Here is a 17,589-nt window from a genome sequence, read left to right as displayed (position 1 = left end):
CTCAAGCCTTCCAGCTCTCAGAGCTATTATCCAAGCAGAAAACAAACTGCCTTTTTTATTGTATGATGTTATGACTCAACCTGTTAACAGATGCAGTCCCAGGGACACCCCTGTAAGGCAGCAAGCAGGGTTGACTCCAGTGGATGAGGCCCAAAATCTTTGGTAAGGCATGAGCAGGAACTGGGATCAGAGGTGGTCTTAGGGCCTGGGCAGGCTCTGCTCTCTGGCCCAGCTGCGGCTTGCATTCTAGGTGAGGCCCAGCACGGCTTGGAGCTCCTGAGCCTTGTCAGCAGGCAGTGAGCCCAGTGCCGTGTGGAAACTGTCCGTATGTTGTTTGGCCAGGAATGTCAGGAGCAGCAGCAGTGCAGCCTTGGTGTCTGGGTGGAGGGCAGAGGGAGAGGTCCTGATGGGGGACTGCACTCCTAAATATTTACTGCCCCACACCGGTTGAACCCTGCTACTCTGGTCTTCTCCATTCCCCATCCAAGACTGCCACCCTTACCTGGTGGTATCTTGTTGTCAGCCAGAATGAGGCTGCAGATGCGCAAGAGTTCAGGAGCCACATCTACAACCTGTGGAAAAAGAGTGGTTGACTCAGGGGCAGTAGCTCCTATGGGCCCTCAGGACTTAAGGAGGTAGGTGGTTGGGAAAGAGGCAGTCTCCTGTCATGGCTATTTGATTCACAGGCATCCAAAACAACTGTGAACAGAGTAAGAAAATGTGGTAATAACTTTTTTTTTTTGGAAGGGATGGAGATGTATGACCAAGAATGACTAAAGTCCTAGTCTCAAGTATAAAAGAAGCCAGGACACCCACAAGCTCTCCAACACAATAGACTCTAAAAGTCTTTTAGACAAAGGTAACACAAGAACACTGGAACAGCTGGGCACAGGGGGTACACGCCTGTAATCCTAGCAGCTCAGAGGCTAAGGCAGGAGGATTGTTCAAAGCCAGCCTCAGAAATTAGCAAGCCCCTGTCTCTAAATTAAAAAAAAAAAAAAAAAAAAAAAAAANACAAATCCATATGGCTCTGGTGTCTATTCATACAGGATGGACTTTTTTTTTTTTTTTTGGTGGTGCTGAGGTTGTGGCTCAGTGGTAGAGCACTCGCCTAGCACGTGTGAGGACCTGAGTTCGATCCTCAATACCACCTAAAAATAAAGCTATTGAGTCCAACTATAACTAAAAAAAAAAAAAAAGAACACTGGAACACAAATCCACATAGCTTCTTGGTACAGACAAAATCTCATTCAGAAAGCAGAGCTATTCTGATTGAAATGACAGTGAGGTGGCTCAGAGGTACCCATGGTTCCAAAGAGTAGTTTCCTAGCCCTGGTCTAGGAAATAAGTCTACGAAAATTTTAAACTACTAGCTCAGCCCAGAGGGCAGAAATGGAGCTAAGGGAAATAGAGGAAGCTTCTTTTCTCCTACTACAAGATGGCTTGTCAATCCTTATGGACAATTAAGAAAATGTGAAAGTAGAGCATAAGAACAGCTGGAACTCGCCCCCCACTCACTGCACTTATCACTGGTCTATCACTGAGACTGGAGCATTATGCTCCCTCATGGGTGCTGCCAGCATTGAGGTTACCTGGTCAGGACTGTTCTGGTACAGGAAGCTGAAGAGGTGCCCCATGGTGACCCACTCCTCCAAGTCTTCCCTCAGTGGCAGGGCGTGCAACAGGGCAGCCAACACCTGGACACAAAGATGCCTTAGGCCTATTTGTCCTACCCCTCTGCCACCCTTGGCTTCCACCTGTTTGATGTCCCCCTCCCTCACCTGCGGCTCTGGTTTCTTTGTCGGACTGGCCATTAGCAGACGGGCAAGGGCCCCACAGATGTTGTCACGGACACGATCATGTCGCTCCCGTGCCAGAAGAGGCAAAAGGAGGCCCAGCAGCTTGGGGAAGTGGCTGGTCCACAGTCAAGGAATAGGTGCATGCACACAGGTAGGCCTTGTCGTTCCCTGAACCCTCGGGACACTCTCCCAACCCCACCCTTCTAGTCACCTACAAGCTAAGGATACTCCTGAGCAGGGCGGCCCCCATGCTCTGCCAGTACTCCCAGTCCAAAAATGGAATTGCTCCGCACCTCAGGGTCTGCTTCCCGGGCAGTGCTCAATAGCACAGGAAGCAGCCGAGACACAAACTGAGCTGAGGCAGCACCCAGACCCTGAATGGATTCTGCCAGTGTCCCCACTGCAAAGGACTTTTCTGCCACTGTACAGCCCTGCTTCTGTTGGGGAGGAGGACAGAGGAGTATAAAATCAGCCTGGGACTAGGACACAGTTGGGGAGCAAGGCATTGAGCACATGGGTGGACCAGGGTTTGAAGCCCGAGGATGGAGCACTCACCGTCTTACACAGCAATAATGGCAAGAAGCCAGCAAAGAAAGGAGCAAAGTTGTCTCCCCCAGCTGCGGCGGCCAGGGCAGGGATGGCCTCTCCAGCATGCTCTAGCAACATGGCGTCGTATTCAGCCTATGGAGCCAGGTTACGGGCTGGAGCACCAGGGCCAGCTCTGTGCCTGTTCACACTTTTCCACTCAGTTCTGCCACTGGCAGCAGGTGGCTCCAGGCATGGCCTTGGTTGATGGGACTTCCCAAACTTCCAGGCTAGCTTTTGTACAACTCTGGCCCTCCTGCCCTGCATCTATTGCTCCAAGCCTGCCGCAGTCACACTGCTCTCCCCTGAACTTCACTATCTTAGTGAAATCAGGGTTACATCATTCTTGCCATTACTAATCTTTTATTGGCCCTGGCTCCCCCTAGGTCAAAACGAATACCCTGTGGAGACTACCTGGACTGCCTTAACCTGTTTTCATTTGTAGCTCTCACCTGATCATCCTCCTCTTCCTCTTCCTCATCAGTGTCCTGACAGGCTGTCTGTGGGGAGAAATAGCTCAGCTGAGTCTGGGTTCTCCTGTACCTTCTTTTCACATGGGCACAAAGAACTGAACTTATAATCTCTCATTATCCACTCCTCTGGGGCCTGGCACCTCCTCTTCCCACAGCCCCCTGCCCTACTCACCTTCCTCTGCAACACAGCCTTGAGCATGCTACAGAGCTCGGCAAGGCGCCCAGGGTGTTGCAGTGTGAGGGTTCCACAACTGCGCAGCACCCCTGTCAGGGCCTCCAGCACAGCCATTACCACCGGACGCTCTCTTTCCCCATTCACTGTCTGAATGTAGGATGGCACCACCCGGGCCAGAGCAGCCTGTAGAGCTGAGAACATTATTGGCTGAAACCTCAATCAGGCCCTGCTCCTTACCCAGAGCCCCCAGTCTGGCTTGGTCTCCCCTTCTCACCAGCATTGTTGGGTTCTGAGGGACAGCTTTGACAGGCCTTGTGCAGTGCACAGCAGAATTGACCCAGAGCCTCATAGGCTGCCTTCCGCACATTCAGATGAGGACACTGTGGAATGAAGAGGAGAGGTTCATGCATACTCTATGTGGGGAGAGCACAGCCTCAGCCTAAGCACCTCACCCATTCCATTCAATAGGCAACTCACCTCCCGCAGTTTGAATACTTCTTCAAAGGCACTCTCCATATATGGAAGGAAAGCCACACTGTAGAGACACATGACTGTGGGGAAAGGGCTCCCAGAAGGTGTTCCCAGTGCCGGGGAAGGACTGATGCTTACCTGGTGTTCACAGAAATCTCCCCCAGGGCAGCACAGGTATCCTCCTTCTCATCAAAGAAGGCATTCTCCACACTATACCTAGATGAAGGTGGGAAGGCAGGGGTGATAAGATACCAGAAGGAGCACGTCTGGCACTAGCCTTTGTTCAGAATCAAAATCTGGATTCCTCTGAGCAGAAACACCTCTCTGTACCCTGAGATCTCCGAGTCATCCGCTTCCTCCACGTCCTCATCCATGAGCTCTTCCTCTTCCTCCCCATCACTCTCATCATCAAACAGAAGGAAAGGGCTGCTTCCTTCACACTGAGGCTAGATAGAGGATGCATAGCAAGAACTTTGGCTCACTTGGGCCTAAATCACATCATAGGGCTAGCCTTACCTAACTGGCCCAGCCCACCCACCCTTCGCTTACCACAATGCCCTCAGTGGAACGCAGTGACAACAGCATGAGTGTGGTGATTTTCGACAGATGGGGTGCCAGGCCCTCACCCATTAGACCTGATAAGGCTGCAAATAGGCTGTAACTGGTAGAGAGAGACAGAAGCTGTATGGTGCTGCCACTGTAGCCAGGCAGGATGGGAGAGCCTAGGGAAACCTGCCTGTGGTCCAAAACCAGAGGACTGGAGTCTGGGGTGGGCTCTGTGGATCCAGTGGGTGGGCAAGAGGGAAAGGGGCAGGATGAGGGGGTCACTCACGTGCAGCGGCGCAAGTCAGGGTCGTCTACCTGGTCGCATAGGCCCAGCCCCAGCTGACAGCATTCCTCAGCCAGGGGCCTCATGGGCTCCCCCACTGCTCGTGCCAGTACCGCAAGTGTCTCTGTGGGGATAAGGGCTTGTTGGCACTAGGATGTGCAAGTGGGCTGGGAGACCAAGGTGTAGCTGGGAGGAATTCAGAAATTCCACCCTACTCCTAGGTACAGAGTGGAGAGAACACCTTTGAGAAGGAAGATACCTGCACTACCCTGAGGGCAATGTCCGTGAACATCAGGTGAGCACTGGCCTTTCCCTGGCACTGGGAACCCTGCCTAGGGGGCCCTTACTCACCCAGGCTCTGGATCTGCACAGGCTGAAGGTCTTCATGGCCCATCAACAGAAATTCCCGAAGATGTTCCATGATGGTGGGGAAGTAGGGCAACAGGGAGGCCTGAGCAGCTGTGGCTGTAGAATGGAGGCCAGAATCAAAGGTGGAACAAGGGTGGGGACCTTCTGCTACAAGGTCTTTGGGTGAACCCTGTGCCTTCCTCCTGCCTTTCTCCTCACCAATGGCTCCCATGGCGCTCACAGCCAGCTCCTTGGCCCGGGGGCTGCTGGGATTACTCAGAGGCTGCAGCATACACTCCATAAGTTCCGGAAGATAAGGCTGAACTTTGGGTCCTATAAGAAAGGGCACAGTGCCTTTCTCCAAACTTCTGCAAATCTACCTCCCTCTGGGCTGACCCTTGTGGCCATTCCATGCCCTGCCCCTTTTCCCACTACAGTGGCGATCAGAAAAATGCACATCCTGCCCCTCTAGCCAAAGCTGCAGCTTCATCTCCCTCTCCTGCACACCCACTGCCATCACTACCTAGGTTCTCCACGAAGTTCTCTAAGGCGTAGCAGGCCTTGGCTAGGTGGTGCGTGTGCCCTGGAGGCACAGACTTCAGATAAGCGAGGAGCAGTGGCATCACCTCCCCTGAATAGCTGCTGATATGGGGCTGGGGGAAGGAGCAAGCAGGTCCAAGTCAGGTTCACCTGTAGAGCACACCCTTCAGGGCCAAGGGCAGCAAGGAGGCTTGAAGAGACAAAAGCTGAGGGGAAAGTGGTCTCTGGCCTGTGTGGGGGACTCCCAAGTGGCAGCTGTCCACATTTAACCTTGCTGACCTGTAGGTTCTCTGAGAACTGGCCCAGGGCAAACAGCGCAGCATTACGCACAACCTGAGAAGGGTCCTCCAGGCCCTTACACACAATCTGCAGCAGTGGGGGTAGCAGTCTGGATGGGGCAAGAAAAGACATAGACACAGTCTGAGGGGTGGAAAACCTAAGCTGGCCTGTTCTCTTTATTTATCCTACAAAAACTAAAGCTTTCTCTGCATCTGATTTTGGGTACCATCCACTGGTCACTAGAGCTGGGACACCATTTCATTTATCTTCCAATCCAGAATACCTTTGAGAGTGGGGGGAAATGCTATAGCAAATTAATGCTTTCAATAATTAAATCCAAGCCAAGTATAGGGCACATGCCTGTAACCTTAACTATTTGGGAGGCTGAGGGAGGAGTTCAAGGCCAGTCTCAGCAACTTAGAACTTGTCTCAAAAAAAAGGGGCGGGGGTAAGAAAAGAGATAGGGACATAGCTCAGTTGCAAAGCACCCCTGGATGAAATCCCTAGCACTAAAGTTTTTTTGTTTTTTTTTTCCTAAAAAATATGCTGAAACATATAATCTAGAACTACCATGGGATGTATAGCATTCCTCCCCATGGCCCACCCTCAGACTAGGACAGGAATTTAATGGATACCTCTGCCTGATGTAGTCACCAGCTCCGTCAGACAGCACAGCCAACACCAGGAGACCAGCCTTACGCTGGTAAGGACTCTCACTTCGCAATGCCTCTTCCAGCATGGGCATCTAAGGGAGCATATGGCACTCTACTGAAACCCTCGCAAGAGCCTGCCTACTCCTGTTGCAACAGGCCCGTGACACCTACCAGGGCCCAAATATCCTTGACTTCAGGAGATGAGGCATGTCTGGGGATAGGGACATTAGAAAGTTAAGAGTTACACTAACCAATTGGGGACAGAGCTTCTCAGGTGGAAGGTGTAGGGCCAGCATGTCCACAACCTGCAAAAGGTCAAGGAGGCTTTGTTGACTCCACCTCTGCCTGTTCAACCTCCCATAGCCAGTTAACACCTTGTCCATGCCCTTGTCCCACATCCCACCTGTACAGCAAAATGCTTGGGAGTCTCCCCCACTAGCCCAGTCTCCAACTCTTCCTCTTCAGAATCTTGGTCCTCAGGATCCAACTGGCCCAGAGGGGGCTCGGCAGCCATAATGGGGAAAAGGGTGTGCAGTAAAGGAGGCAGGAGACGATTCTTCAGTAAGGCCTTGAGAGGAAGAAGGGAGTACTATCCCTGAGAATCAGCTCCCGGGATGGACTCACATTAAAAATTCCAGTCTTCCAGGTCACAAGGGACCCAGCAGGAGATTCCTAATCTCTTAGGCAGGAGCTGGGGTAAGTCTGGGCCAGGGCTTGAACCAGGGTACTTTAGATGCCCTGAGATGAACACAAAGCCCCAACAGTGAGAATAAAGGTATAAGTGGAGGTGGGGTGATAGATATCAGAGGGCACTTACCTTGCTCTTAACTTTGACCAAGAAAGTGAGGCAGCAGAGAATACGTACACGTATCGCATCACCCAGGGCCATATTTCCTGCCACCTGCCCAGAGACTAACAAAAATCAGAGACAAGCAATGATACTCCTAGAAAATCAAGCAGCAAGGGTCATGCCCACCTCAGGCTCACCTCCAAGCAGAATGTGAGGACCTCAGAAAGGTGGGGAGTGATGATGGGCACCTCTGATTCCAGCAGTTCATCTAGAGCTTCCAGGGCCTCACAGGCCTTAACCTGTCAGACAGACCAGTCATTGGGTTACCAGGTTCCCCCTCTTCAGGGGAATAGGCTGGATATTTGTTGAGAGCCACAGCCGAAGGGGCCCCAGCAAACTTTCAGACTGCCAGCTGATGATTGGCTCACAGCGGCCCCAGCAACTTCTAGCTGACTGGCTCCTCTGTGGTGATGCTCATTGAGCTGTTTCCCCGCCCTTTCAGACTACGGAGCTGCTCACTGGGGGACTTTTTTTTTGTGGTGCTGGGGGTTAGAACCTAGGGCCTTGTGCATGTGAAACAAGCACTCTACCAACTGAGCTATATCCCCAGCCCCACAAAAAAAAAAAAAAAGGAGCGGGGGGCCACCAGGTTGCCAAAGGAGGGGTGAGCCGGCCCAGGTCGGAAACAGCTCAATGAGCATCACCGCAGAGGAGCCAATCAGCTAGAAGTTGCTGGGGCCGCTGTGAGCCAATCATCAGCTGGCAGTCTGAAAGTTTGCTGGGGCCCCTTCGGCTGTGGCTCTCAACAGATATTCTTGTACTTTCTTCCAAAAGAAAGAGCTCCCCTCCCACCTACCCTTACCTCATCTATAGGAATCAGAGTCTTCACGGCCATGATGAGCTTGGGCACCAATGATCTTGCAAGAGGCTGGGGGACACAGGATGAGCTAAATCACAGAGAGCATGATGCAGCATAATCTCAGGCCCCAGAGGCTGGTAGCTTCCTCATAGCCTGTACTCTGAGAAGGGGCCCAGGCATACCAGCCAGGCCCAGCCACCCCCACAACCCCCACAGCTGTTAGGAAGAACAAAGAGGATAAGAAGCCTAAACACCTCTGAGACCCACAGGGTAAGAAGCTGAAGGCCCCAGGATATAGAGCTGGGGGAAATGAGGGCCCACATCTCACCACATCATCAGTGCGGAGGTAGGGGGCCATGGTGGTCAGAGTGCGCAGGGAGTAGAAGAGTAGCCCTGGAGAGCCCACCTCACCAAGAGTCTCATTCAGAAGTCCAAGGAGCTCCTGGTGGTGGGGCTGGAAAGCTTCTGGCTGAGAAGTCACTACCACACTCAACAGCAAAAGCCCCATCTGTCCAGGAGAAGGGAATGGAAGGGAAAAGCTTACATGGTTTATCCAGTTTCTTGGTTCCTCCCTCCTGCCAAAAGTTTGATGGTACCTCTCTCTCTGGGCTGTGGGGGCTGTGAGTACTGTGATGAAGAAGCTGCATGAGCTGAGGCCAGGCCTCCAGGCCTTCCTTTCGAAAAATGGTGGCTGAGAGCTGGGCCAGGCTGAGGCTCACACAGTGTCTGCAAAAGGAGATCCCCCCAGCAATTATCCTTCAATACCATCCCCTGTGCACGGTGGACCAGCCTCAAGGGGGTGGCCAAGAAACTTTCAGGTGTGGGCATAGGTTACTGCCAAGTTGGGATGCATGAGAGATCAGCTCAGAAGTAGCTCAGCAGCACTAGGGGAAAGGAGTGATCTGGAGAATTCAGCCTCAACCAGCCTGAATATCAGTCACATTCTTCTGACTCTAGTTTGACAGATCATCATCACCCATTCTCAAGAACTTTAGTCTTTAACACAACTTTGGAATCCCTACTCTGTCCGCGATGTAGATTTAAGGCTCTGCCCCCCAAGTCCCATCCTGGGGCTGAAAGAGAAGGCAGAAAGCTCGAGAGGGTCTCAGCCTGGAGTCAACTGGGATCCAAAGAGAAGGCGGTAGGCACTTACTCTGTCTCTCTCTGCAGGACCCTCAGGATCTGGGACTTGAAGCTGGAACACAAGTGGTAGGTGTTTGTACTCATTCTGCCCAAGAACTGCCTCAGCCTAGCCTGGCCCCGCCCTACCCCGCCCCAGGCCCAGCCCACCTCTCGCGTTGCTCGGTCGCCAGGCGTCGCCAGCGGGTGCTTAGTCGTCTGCGGATCAGCACAGCCGCGAACTGGCGGATCTAGGACCAGGAGGCAGGCATGTGAGGGTAGGGACAGGAAGATGCTGAGCGGACCGCAGTGGGTGGGAGGTGGGGCTTGACGGGGAAAGCTCGGCGGATAGGGGCAAGGGCCTTCCTTACCTGAGGGTCGGCCGCCGAGGCCAGCAGGTCGCAAAGTGCGGGCAAGGTGGCGGGGTCCCGAAGAGCGATCTGGAGCTGCTCGGTGGCCTACAGGGAGACTGGGGGGGGTCACAGTCGGGCCTTTCCCACAGCCTCCCCCTGGCCCTGGCCCTGCCCCGCCTGTCCTGTACCCGGCGGATGCGTTCGGTGTCGGGCAGCAGCAGCTCTCTCAATATCTGCTCCAGGCCGGCGGGCTCCATGGCAGCAGCGGAGCCGCCGCTACACGGCCGGGATGGGGGAGGGACTGCACGTGGAGGCTCTGACACACACTTCCGGCGGAAAGGGCGTTGCTCCGCGCCCCTTCGGTCGCCAGGGTGATTAAACTCTTTCCCACTAAGAGCTCCCGCTCCGTGGCTTCCGTTAGACGGATTGCGGGCTGGGCCGCGGAAACAGGGCCCTGGCTACATAGGTTCCCCCAGCCGAGAGTTCCCACAGTCGGTTGAAGAGTTTCGTGCATGAGAGGCGGACTCGGCTTTCCCAGGGACCGCGCCCCTAATGGCAGGCCTAGAGCTTCCGTAGCCAGACCCCAAATCCTCAAATACAGGTTCCTTTTTCTTATTAAATTTTATTTTGATAATTGTAAAAAGAAATCAGGATCAAAACTAAAGGCAACTTAAAAAGTTCAAATATATACTCCTTATATAATAGAGATTTATAATTTCCAGGCTCTCTCTTGGGAAGAAAGGCCCAAAGAGCAAAGGGGAAGGCAACGATGCCATCACACAATTCACTCATTCACTCAGAAGAGAAGCTGGCAGGAGAGATCAGTGGGGCATGAAGGAAGGGAGAAAACAGCCATAGTTCTGCTACTCAGAACTCAGTCCATCTTGAGGTTAACATATATATAACGGATGAACTTTAGGGAAGAAAAAAAGGAGATAGTGCCCAGCATGAGGAAGAAGACATAACCAGTGAGTAAGGAGTAGCCAAAGAACTCTACTGTCTGTACTGCCCCTGACATATTGGAGCGGCGAGCATAGTAGAAAACCGAGTAGAGAAAGATGAAGAGGCCAGTGGAGCCAACACTCAACACAGAGCGCCACCACCAGCGGTAGTCCTCCCCAGACAACTGGAAGTAGGTGAGTGCAATGGAGATGCAAGCCCCCACACTCAACAGGATGGCGAAGACAAAGAAGAGGATGCCATATAGGGTATACTGTTCTCGACCCCATACTGTGGCAAAGATGTAGTACAGCTCCACAGAGATGGCACTGTGAAGAGAAGAAACAATATACATAAATTTAAGGCTATGCAGGACACCATGGCTAAGCCAAAACTCAGCTCACACCCTCCCATGTTGCTGGATCACTGAAAAGTGAGTCCATTCCACTTTGCCCCTGATTTTTTTCTTTCTTTTCGGTACTGGGGATTGAACACAGGGGTGCTTTACCACTGAGCTATGTCCCCAGCCCTATCTATTTTTTGAGACCGGATCTCACTAAGTTGCTGAGGCTGCCCTAGAACATGTAATCCACCTGCCTTGGCCTCCTTGAGTAACTGGGATTATAGGCATGTGTCACCACACTTGATTGTGGGTATTCTTTTGCCTATGATTAGCTGCCCCTTTTTTGGGGGGGGGGGTGGTGCTGGGGATTGAACTGAAGGGCACTTAACCACTGAGCCACATCCCCAGCTCTATTTTATATTTTATTTAGAGACAGGGTCTCACTCAGTTGCTTAGTGCCTCTCCATTGCTGAGGCTGGCTTTGAACTCAAGATCCTCCTGTCTCAGCCTCTTGAGCCACTGGGATTACAGTCATGCACCACTGTGCCTGGCTAATTAGCTGGTTTTTTTTTTTTTTCTTTTTTTGTAATCGTAGATTGACAGAGTGCCTTTATTTTATTTATTTATTTTTATGTGGTGCTAAGGATCGGACCCAGTGCCTCACACATGCTAGGCAAGTGCTTTGCCACTGAGCTACAGCCTCAGCCCTGATTAGCAGCTCTTAATTCAAGAACATCTTCTCTGAGAGATTGAAAGCAGAGATTTTGGGTGTGTGTGTGTGTGTGTGTGTGTGTGTGCTGGGGATCGAACCCAGGGCCTTGTGCATGTAAGGCAAGCCCTTTACCAACTGAGCTATATCCCCAGCCCCAAAAGGAGGGATCTTATCTGTTTTATTTTCTACTGCATCATCTGTCAGGAACAAAGAGATATCCAGCAAATTGAATGAGTAATCAAATGGGCTCTAAACGCCACATGATGCCTGTAAACACTAGCAGCACGTGGGGCTTAAAGCCCATTTGATTACTCATTCAATTTATTAAGTAAGAGAGTGTTACAAATGAGACATCTGAACTGACTGAAGTTCAGTTGTGCTTGGGGATAGGAGGAACTATTTAATGAGCTTGTAGTGGTACAGCTGAACAAGGGATTATCATTGAGTTATGGTAGGGAGTAGGTAGGGAAAGGAAAAATTGAAGTCAAGAACAGAGTGATGACCATGGAATAAAGATAGAATACCTGAAGGGCAGGAAGCCTCCAACAGTCATGTGGATGAGAGTAGACTTATACCAGGGCTGAGGTGGGATCTCTCGGGCGATGTTCTTGGTACGACAAGGTGCATCAAAGGAGCTAGCATTGTTCTTCCCGAAGATGCCTCCGATGACAGTGAGAGGAAAGCCTACCAGCAGCCAGACCGTCAGAAGCAGTAGGATGGTGGTGGCTGGTAGGGCCTGGGTTGAGCCATTGGCCCAATGTACCGAGTTCACCACACTCCAGGTCAAGAAGAAAGGCACTGCAGGGATGGGCCCCAGAGGAGGGTGAGCACTAGGAGCTATGTCCCTGGGGGCACCCACTCAAACTGCACCTAAAGGGGAGAAGAGTGAACCAGCCTGCCACTCTTAACAGCCCACCTATTTTCCTGGATATCTGTACAGAGCTGACTGCCTTTACCTCCACCCTTTTATATCCTATTGTTTTGTTTTTGTTTTTGAGTGCTGGGGTTTATACCCAGGGCCTAGTGTGTACTGAGCAATATTCTACCACTGAGCCACATCCCTAGTGCTCACTGTTCTTTATTCCTTATATTTTCAACACTCTCCCCCTACCCAGTGTCATCAAGGATCAAGGTAATTGCTTCATCAAAATCTGAGACTGACACAAATCCACCTGCCTTCAGGGGCCTGTTTTGCCGTAATACTGGTAATTTCTAGCATGAGACATTCCTTTGGATTAAGGCCCTGTTTTCAGAAAGTCCTACTTCAAATAAAAACGTGATGGGGGGCTTGGTCTGTAGCTCAATGGCAAAGTGCTTGCCTAGCATGTGTGAGGCACTGGGTTCCATCCTTAGCACCACAAGGCATTCTGTCCATCTACAACTTAAAAAATAAAAATGAGGTGGGATATAAGTCAGACGCAAAATTGGGAAGAGGAAGGGTTCAGATTGCACACATCTGTTGCCTTTGAAAGGGCAATCTTGTTTGAAAGGCTAGAGGGACCATACTTCAAAAATAAAAAGAAGTATCAAAAAGTAAACTCAAGAGTGTTATTTAAGTATAATGGTTGAGAACACAGGCTTGAGATTCAGATTGCCTGCATCTGAAACCTGATTTTCTACTTTTGGATATAATCTTGGCTAAATTACCTAACTAGCTGAATGAAGTTCAGTTTCCTCATCTACAATGGGGACAACATTACCTACTTCACACACATTGTGAGGATTAAATGAGCTGAAGACATCAAGTGCTTACTACATTGCTTAGGACTTTTTAAGGACTTAACTTTTATTCAAAAGAAATAGATTCTTTTTGATAGTTTCCTAATTCTCTCCACCCCCATATTCTTTCCTTTAAAGCTTCACTCTGACTTTTCCAGGTTCCATGATGTGTTCTTAGTTCCCAAGTTCAGGCAGACCCACTAGGGAAGGGGAAGTCCTCACCAGAAAAGAGACTGGTGGTGAGAATGATGTTCCACACCCAGCGCTCGCCTCCAATCTGCCGGTAGAAGTGGCTGGACACGTAACCAGAGATGCAGCAGGTCAGGGCATACAACAAGATGGCTGCTGAGTTAATAGCTCCATGACGGTGCACGTTGAACATGCCCAGAAGTGCCATGACAATAATGCCTACAGGGTGGTAGTGGAAAGCCTATGTTAGGTCTTAACTCTTCAGTTCCTCTTGCAGTTTCAAAGGAATCACAACCCTTCGCCCAGACCCACGACTGCCAGCAAAACTATCTTCCCCAAATTCAGTTGTCCAGAAAGCCAGCAATAAAATACACATCCTCACTAGAGCCACCTTAACCCTTAGGTCTGCCCTTCACCTTGAACAGAAGATCCACAGACCTATTCTAATAAACTACCTATCCCTTGAGACAAATCCCGCATTAATTCTTATCACCTCACCAGTGCCAAGGGCCAGGAACTGGGCACCCACACCAAGCACTGCACAGAGCAGACCACGGTATGGAGGGAAGCGGAAGACATCTGTATGGATAATTTTCCAGCCATTGTCACCCTGGTCAAAGTCATCACCAGAACCTCCAGAGGTGGTCTCCTCATCCAGGTTGTATCGAGCCAGGTCATTCCGAAGCACACGCATTAGAATGACAGCCACAAAACCCACCAGTAAAAACACAAGCACCATGGAGTTGATGATGGACAACCAATGGATTTCCAATGTTCGGGGAAAGAAACCACCATCATCACCACGGCGCCTGTCACTCCGTCGTTCCACTGAAGTCTCAGACCAGCGCACACTGTAAGTGTGAGTAAGACCTAGGAACTCATCAGATCGTAACCCATCCAAGCTGTGGGGCTTCACATCTCGCACTGAAACATTGGCAAATATAATTCGATCACCATGGAATTCTAGGTGGAAGTCCAAATGGGTCCAGAGTCCTATCTTGTGGCTGTGTGGCAGGAAGCCACTCTCCTCCATGTATCCCACAAAACCACGGATTGGCAAGTCATCTACCACAAATTCAAAGTAATACAGTTCCTCAATGGCCTGGCGCAGCTGCTCCACCTATAAAGAGCAAGTTAGGAGACAGTCACACAAGGTCTTCCCAGGCCTGGGATTACAGCAGGGTTTCTCAGCCTCAGCACTACCTATATTTTGTGCTGGGTAGTTCTTTGCTGTTGGGAGGGCTGGGAGGTGGGCAGCATCCCTGGTCTCTATTCACAAAATGCTAGTAGTACTTCCCAGTTGTAACAATCAAAAATGTCTATAGATGTTGCCAAATGTCTCTTGGGGGACAAAACCCTGTAGAGACTGAGTTAGACTCAAGTATGTTGTGCACACACACCCCAGCAGATACAGATACTACTTTGACAGGGTTAAGGCTTTTTTTTTTTTTTTTTAAAGAGGCAAGGTGTAAGACTGGAGTAGACCAAGAAGAAGTGCCAGAATTTGCCAAAGAAAAACCATGACTGGAAGACTAGGGTAGAGTAAAGGAGCCAATCAAGAGCTAAGGGGTAGGTATGGAAGGAAAGAACTACTCAGGAATAATAGTTGGGACCTTATTATCGACAGAGAAAGTAGGAGCAAAGAGCTCTGGGCTCTAGTAATATCAGCTTTGCAATTCATTAGCCAATCTTTAAGAAGTCACTTCTTAGCAAATAAGTTACTTCTTAGTCAACTGAATTAGAATACTATCATCTGCCCTGTCTGCCCCACAGGGTTGTAGTTAGAATCAAGTCAGATAATGTTCATAAAGGTACACTTGAACCATAAATGCGAGGTACTGTTGGTCCCTGGGAATAACTCCTGGGCTACGTAATGACCAATGTAGAGAGGCTAACCTGTGCAGAACTGAGTTGCATGTGGCACAGAATTCTTTTCTCCACATTCTCCCGAAAGCGGATCTCATACAAAGACTCTGCCATTCGGTCCCCATCCAGCACTTCACCCAGGCTAAGGCTTTTGTGACGAATCTTCTCAGGGCAGCAGACTGGAAGCTGATAGTAGTGGTAAGTTTCCTGAGGGTTATGATAAGGTCCCACTTTGTTGACATATAGAATGACAGGGTCTCCAGCCTTGTAGTGTGTCACACCTTCTACCCCTGGCCCACCACCGGTGCCCAGTAGCAGTATCAGGATTGGCAACCACTGGCAGCTCCAACTTCGAGGTTGTCCTAGAACTGTCATCCTTAAGGTAGCAGAACCTGTTTGGGGGAATCCTACGGTTACAGAAACTAGGGGTCAACTCATGACGCCCCCGGTTAGGTCCCTCGAATGGACGCCCATTTTGGCCTCCCGACCCCCACACCACACCATATCTCTCTACCCCAAAGACCGGGCTTGGCCTCCTCTCTAGTCCTCCCAACCAGGGGTTCATGCCGCCCGCCGGGAGCCTCTATTGCGCGCGCTAGCCCGTTTCCATGGTAACGCCGCGCGGCCTCGCAGCTCGGGTCCCTTCCCGCCACAGTTCTGGGGTCCTCACCACGCGGGAAGGGCTGCCCAAGGCGGCGCCAGCGGGCTCTGCGGCCCCGTAGCTGCCCTTGGGCTCCTGCCGGGGTCCCCCCCTGGGCGGCGCGGGAGCAGCAGGGTTGGAGAGGACCTGATGACCGACCTCCAGGGGGTTGTCCGCGGCTGCGCCTGATCGTGGAGGCTGCGGCTACACCACGCTGAATACCGCACCTGGCTCTGTCAAGTGCTCCCCAAGGAGTTATGTTGTCCTCAGAGGCGCGGGTCCAGCTCCGGGGATCCTAGGAAGCTGGGGTCGCCCGTGCCTGGTGGGGAGTCCTCCTGGCGTTCAGGAGAGCAGCCCAGGACACGTCAGTCTTACCACTTCCGTCTTCACGGGCGGGGACCTCAGCCCGGCGGAAGGTTCCTTTCTGGATCCTAGCGGGTCTCTTGCTGTGCGTTTGTTTCGCGGACTGCATTCTACCAAGGCCTGGTAGTTAGCATGCAACATCCTTTCGGGATAAGAGTCGCCGTCTGCCTGTCTCCAGGAAGATTTAGGGCGCGAGAGCCCGGGCAGGTAGCGCCCACCTTTGGCTTGAGCGGTCGGAGGCCTGAAATGGAGCATTGGCGGTGGCTGAGTCCCCGTCCAGTGGACGCCCTGAAGCGTTTGCGGGCTGAACCAATGGGACTGCCGGGGCGAGCCCTGGGAGGCGGTTGGTGGCCCCCAACCCAAGCTGGGTGAGGATTTGCACGTCGGTCTCATTCAAGGGTACTACGCCTGAATATCCTCATTCCTTCCATCTATCAACAGTGGCTCCGCGTAAGAATGATAAATATTTGAAGTGTTTTCCCAAAGCTGCTGGAGGCTTCCCTGGCCGTACGACGACTATTCAGTACCTGGCGATAAGTAGGCCGGAGCCGGGTCAGGTGCAGAGGCACGCGGAGATAGGGTGTCTCACTTCCATCGGCGAGTTGGGCTGCTTATAGGGTTTTTAATTGGAGGTAAAGAATCTGGTTGACTTTTCGTCTCTCTAGATACGTTTGTGCTTAGATCTCTAGATACATGCTCTGGGTTTATTATTTGGGATTCTCTTAATTTTGTATGCTTATTATTTTGAAAAACTTTGTCATTGTCTGCCTCAGCTTTTGTTCTTAGTACTGGGATGTAACCCCCATTCCCCATGCTCTACCACTGAACTACAGCCCCAGTCCTTTTTATTTTATCTTATTTTGAGACAGGATCTCTCTAGGTTGCCCATACAGGTCTAGATCTTGTGATCCTCCTGCCCCAGCCCCCAACCGTAATTACAGGCATGTAATTAGGACCTGCTTGTCGCAGCTATTTTTAAATGGCCTCTGCAGTCAGGGGAGTTATTTCCGGAAGTCCGACCTCTAGGCAATGACTTATGCTTGGCTACCTGGGAATAACTTGTATGGAAGTTGACTTAAAGTTCTCTCTCCCCAGGGAAAGAAGTACTGTGAAAAATCCTAAGAGGCTTCAAGCTTCAGAATTCCTTTATTTACCCACCTCTGTCATTGCTCTCTCTGACTCAGCCTTTCTCCCTATAAACAGGTGAAGTTCCAGGAAGTAGGGGTTTGAGTTTATTAGACTATGATTTTTCTTGTCATTCTTTCCCCACCCCCCAAAGGGGTCTTGCTATGTTTCCCATTCTGGCCTGGAACTTGGGGCTCAAGTGATCCTCCGGGCCTCAGCGGCCTGAGGAACTGGGACTACAGATGTGCAGCACGGAACAGACTCAATAATGAATGATTTTTGTAACTACAAAAGTAATTTATAAGCTGGGCCCAAATTTGAGGCCAGCCTCAGAAATTTTGCAGGACCCTGTCCTAAATTAAGAAATAAAAATAAAAAAGTCTAGGTAATGTAGCTCAGTTGATAAAGCACCAGTACCCG

The 17,589-nt window shown here is 51.0% G+C and overlaps 3 protein-coding genes across 11 annotated transcripts in view; 1 reads left to right on the top strand and 2 right to left on the bottom strand.

The window, feature by feature from the left end:
* Positions 1 to 24: 24 nt before the first annotated feature.
* Positions 25 to 9,731, bottom strand: Ipo4 (importin 4). Of its 2 annotated transcripts, XM_015492089.2 has the most exons (30): positions 9,462 to 9,731; positions 9,292 to 9,378; positions 9,092 to 9,171; positions 8,955 to 8,996; positions 8,398 to 8,527; positions 8,130 to 8,309; positions 7,805 to 7,870; positions 7,140 to 7,241; positions 6,970 to 7,053; positions 6,556 to 6,720; positions 6,404 to 6,457; positions 6,135 to 6,244; positions 5,500 to 5,608; positions 5,204 to 5,333; positions 4,900 to 5,013; positions 4,684 to 4,797; positions 4,336 to 4,456; positions 4,053 to 4,164; positions 3,834 to 3,949; positions 3,642 to 3,719; positions 3,510 to 3,567; positions 3,307 to 3,412; positions 3,030 to 3,223; positions 2,837 to 2,884; positions 2,355 to 2,480; positions 2,028 to 2,236; positions 1,782 to 1,914; positions 1,593 to 1,697; positions 503 to 572; positions 25 to 377 (listed from the first exon to the last, which is right to left on the bottom strand). In XM_015492089.2, the coding sequence occupies exons 1-30, from the start codon at positions 9,528 to 9,530 to the stop codon at positions 247 to 249; spliced, it is 3,243 nt and encodes a 1,080-aa protein (XP_015347575.1). In that variant the 5' UTR covers positions 9,531 to 9,731; the 3' UTR covers positions 25 to 246. The 2 variants fall into 2 exon arrangements, with proteins under 2 accessions (XP_015347575.1, XP_048654702.1); XM_048798745.1 differs by lacking the exons at positions 8,398 to 8,527; positions 8,955 to 8,996; positions 9,092 to 9,171; positions 9,292 to 9,378; positions 9,462 to 9,731 and having other exon boundaries at positions 7,805 to 7,889; positions 8,130 to 8,257.
* The window catches only part of Tssk4 (testis specific serine kinase 4), a 14,833-nt gene continuing 6,347 nt past the window's right edge, over positions 9,104 to 17,589 (top strand). Inside the window, exons 1-2 of one of the 5 annotated variants that reach the window (XR_007345846.1) lie at positions 16,114 to 16,251; positions 16,486 to 16,676. The gene's annotated coding sequence lies outside the window, so the exon portion shown is untranslated. Of the gene's footprint in view, positions 9,199 to 16,113; positions 16,252 to 16,278; positions 16,677 to 17,589 lie in introns of those variants that run through there. The other 4 variants (XR_007345848.1, XR_007345845.1, XR_007345847.1 and 1 more) reach the window with 4 other exon arrangements.
* Tm9sf1 (transmembrane 9 superfamily member 1) lies at positions 9,876 to 16,192 on the bottom strand. 4 transcript variants are annotated; one of them, XM_015492106.2, is made up of 6 exons: positions 15,841 to 16,192; positions 15,072 to 15,433; positions 13,674 to 14,295; positions 13,209 to 13,394; positions 11,792 to 12,065; positions 9,876 to 10,541 (listed from the first exon to the last, which is right to left on the bottom strand). In XM_015492106.2, the coding sequence occupies exons 2-6, from the start codon at positions 15,414 to 15,416 to the stop codon at positions 10,148 to 10,150; spliced, it is 1,821 nt and encodes a 606-aa protein (XP_015347592.1). In that variant the 5' UTR covers positions 15,417 to 15,433; positions 15,841 to 16,192; the 3' UTR covers positions 9,876 to 10,147. The 4 variants fall into 4 exon arrangements, with proteins under 4 accessions (XP_015347592.1, XP_015347605.1, XP_015347588.1 ...); XM_015492119.2 differs by having other exon boundaries at positions 15,909 to 16,045; XM_015492102.2 differs by having other exon boundaries at positions 15,712 to 15,844.

The sequence above is a fragment of the Marmota marmota genome, unplaced genomic scaffold, assembly GCF_001458135.2.
Source record: "Marmota marmota marmota unplaced genomic scaffold, marMar, whole genome shotgun sequence".
Classification (NCBI taxonomy): Eukaryota; Metazoa; Chordata; class Mammalia; order Rodentia; family Sciuridae; genus Marmota; species Marmota marmota.
This window is presented reverse-complemented; position numbering and strand designations above follow the sequence as displayed.

Coding starts and splice junctions, on each gene's coding strand:
- Ipo4 (XM_015492089.2), bottom strand. CDS start 9,530: ATGGAGCCCGCCGGCCTGGAGCAGATATTGAGAGAGCTGCTGCTGCCC. Junction 8,997..9,091: donor GCGACCGAGCAACGCGAGAG/GTGGGCTGGGCC, acceptor CTTGTGTTCCAG/CTTCAAGTCCCAGATCCTGA. Junction 6,245..6,403: donor AGAAGCTCTGTCCCCAATTG/GTTAGTGTAACT, acceptor ATGCTCCCTTAG/ATGCCCATGCTGGAAGAGGC.
- Tm9sf1 (XM_015492106.2), bottom strand. CDS start 15,416: ATGACAGTTCTAGGACAACCTCGAAGTTGGAGCTGCCAGTGGTTGCCA. Junction 13,395..13,673: donor GTTCCTGGCCCTTGGCACTG/GTGAGGTGATAA, acceptor ACCACCCTGTAG/GCATTATTGTCATGGCACTT. Junction 10,542..11,791: donor GGAGGCTTCCTGCCCTTCAG/GTATTCTATCTT, acceptor TTCTCTTCACAG/TGCCATCTCTGTGGAGCTGT.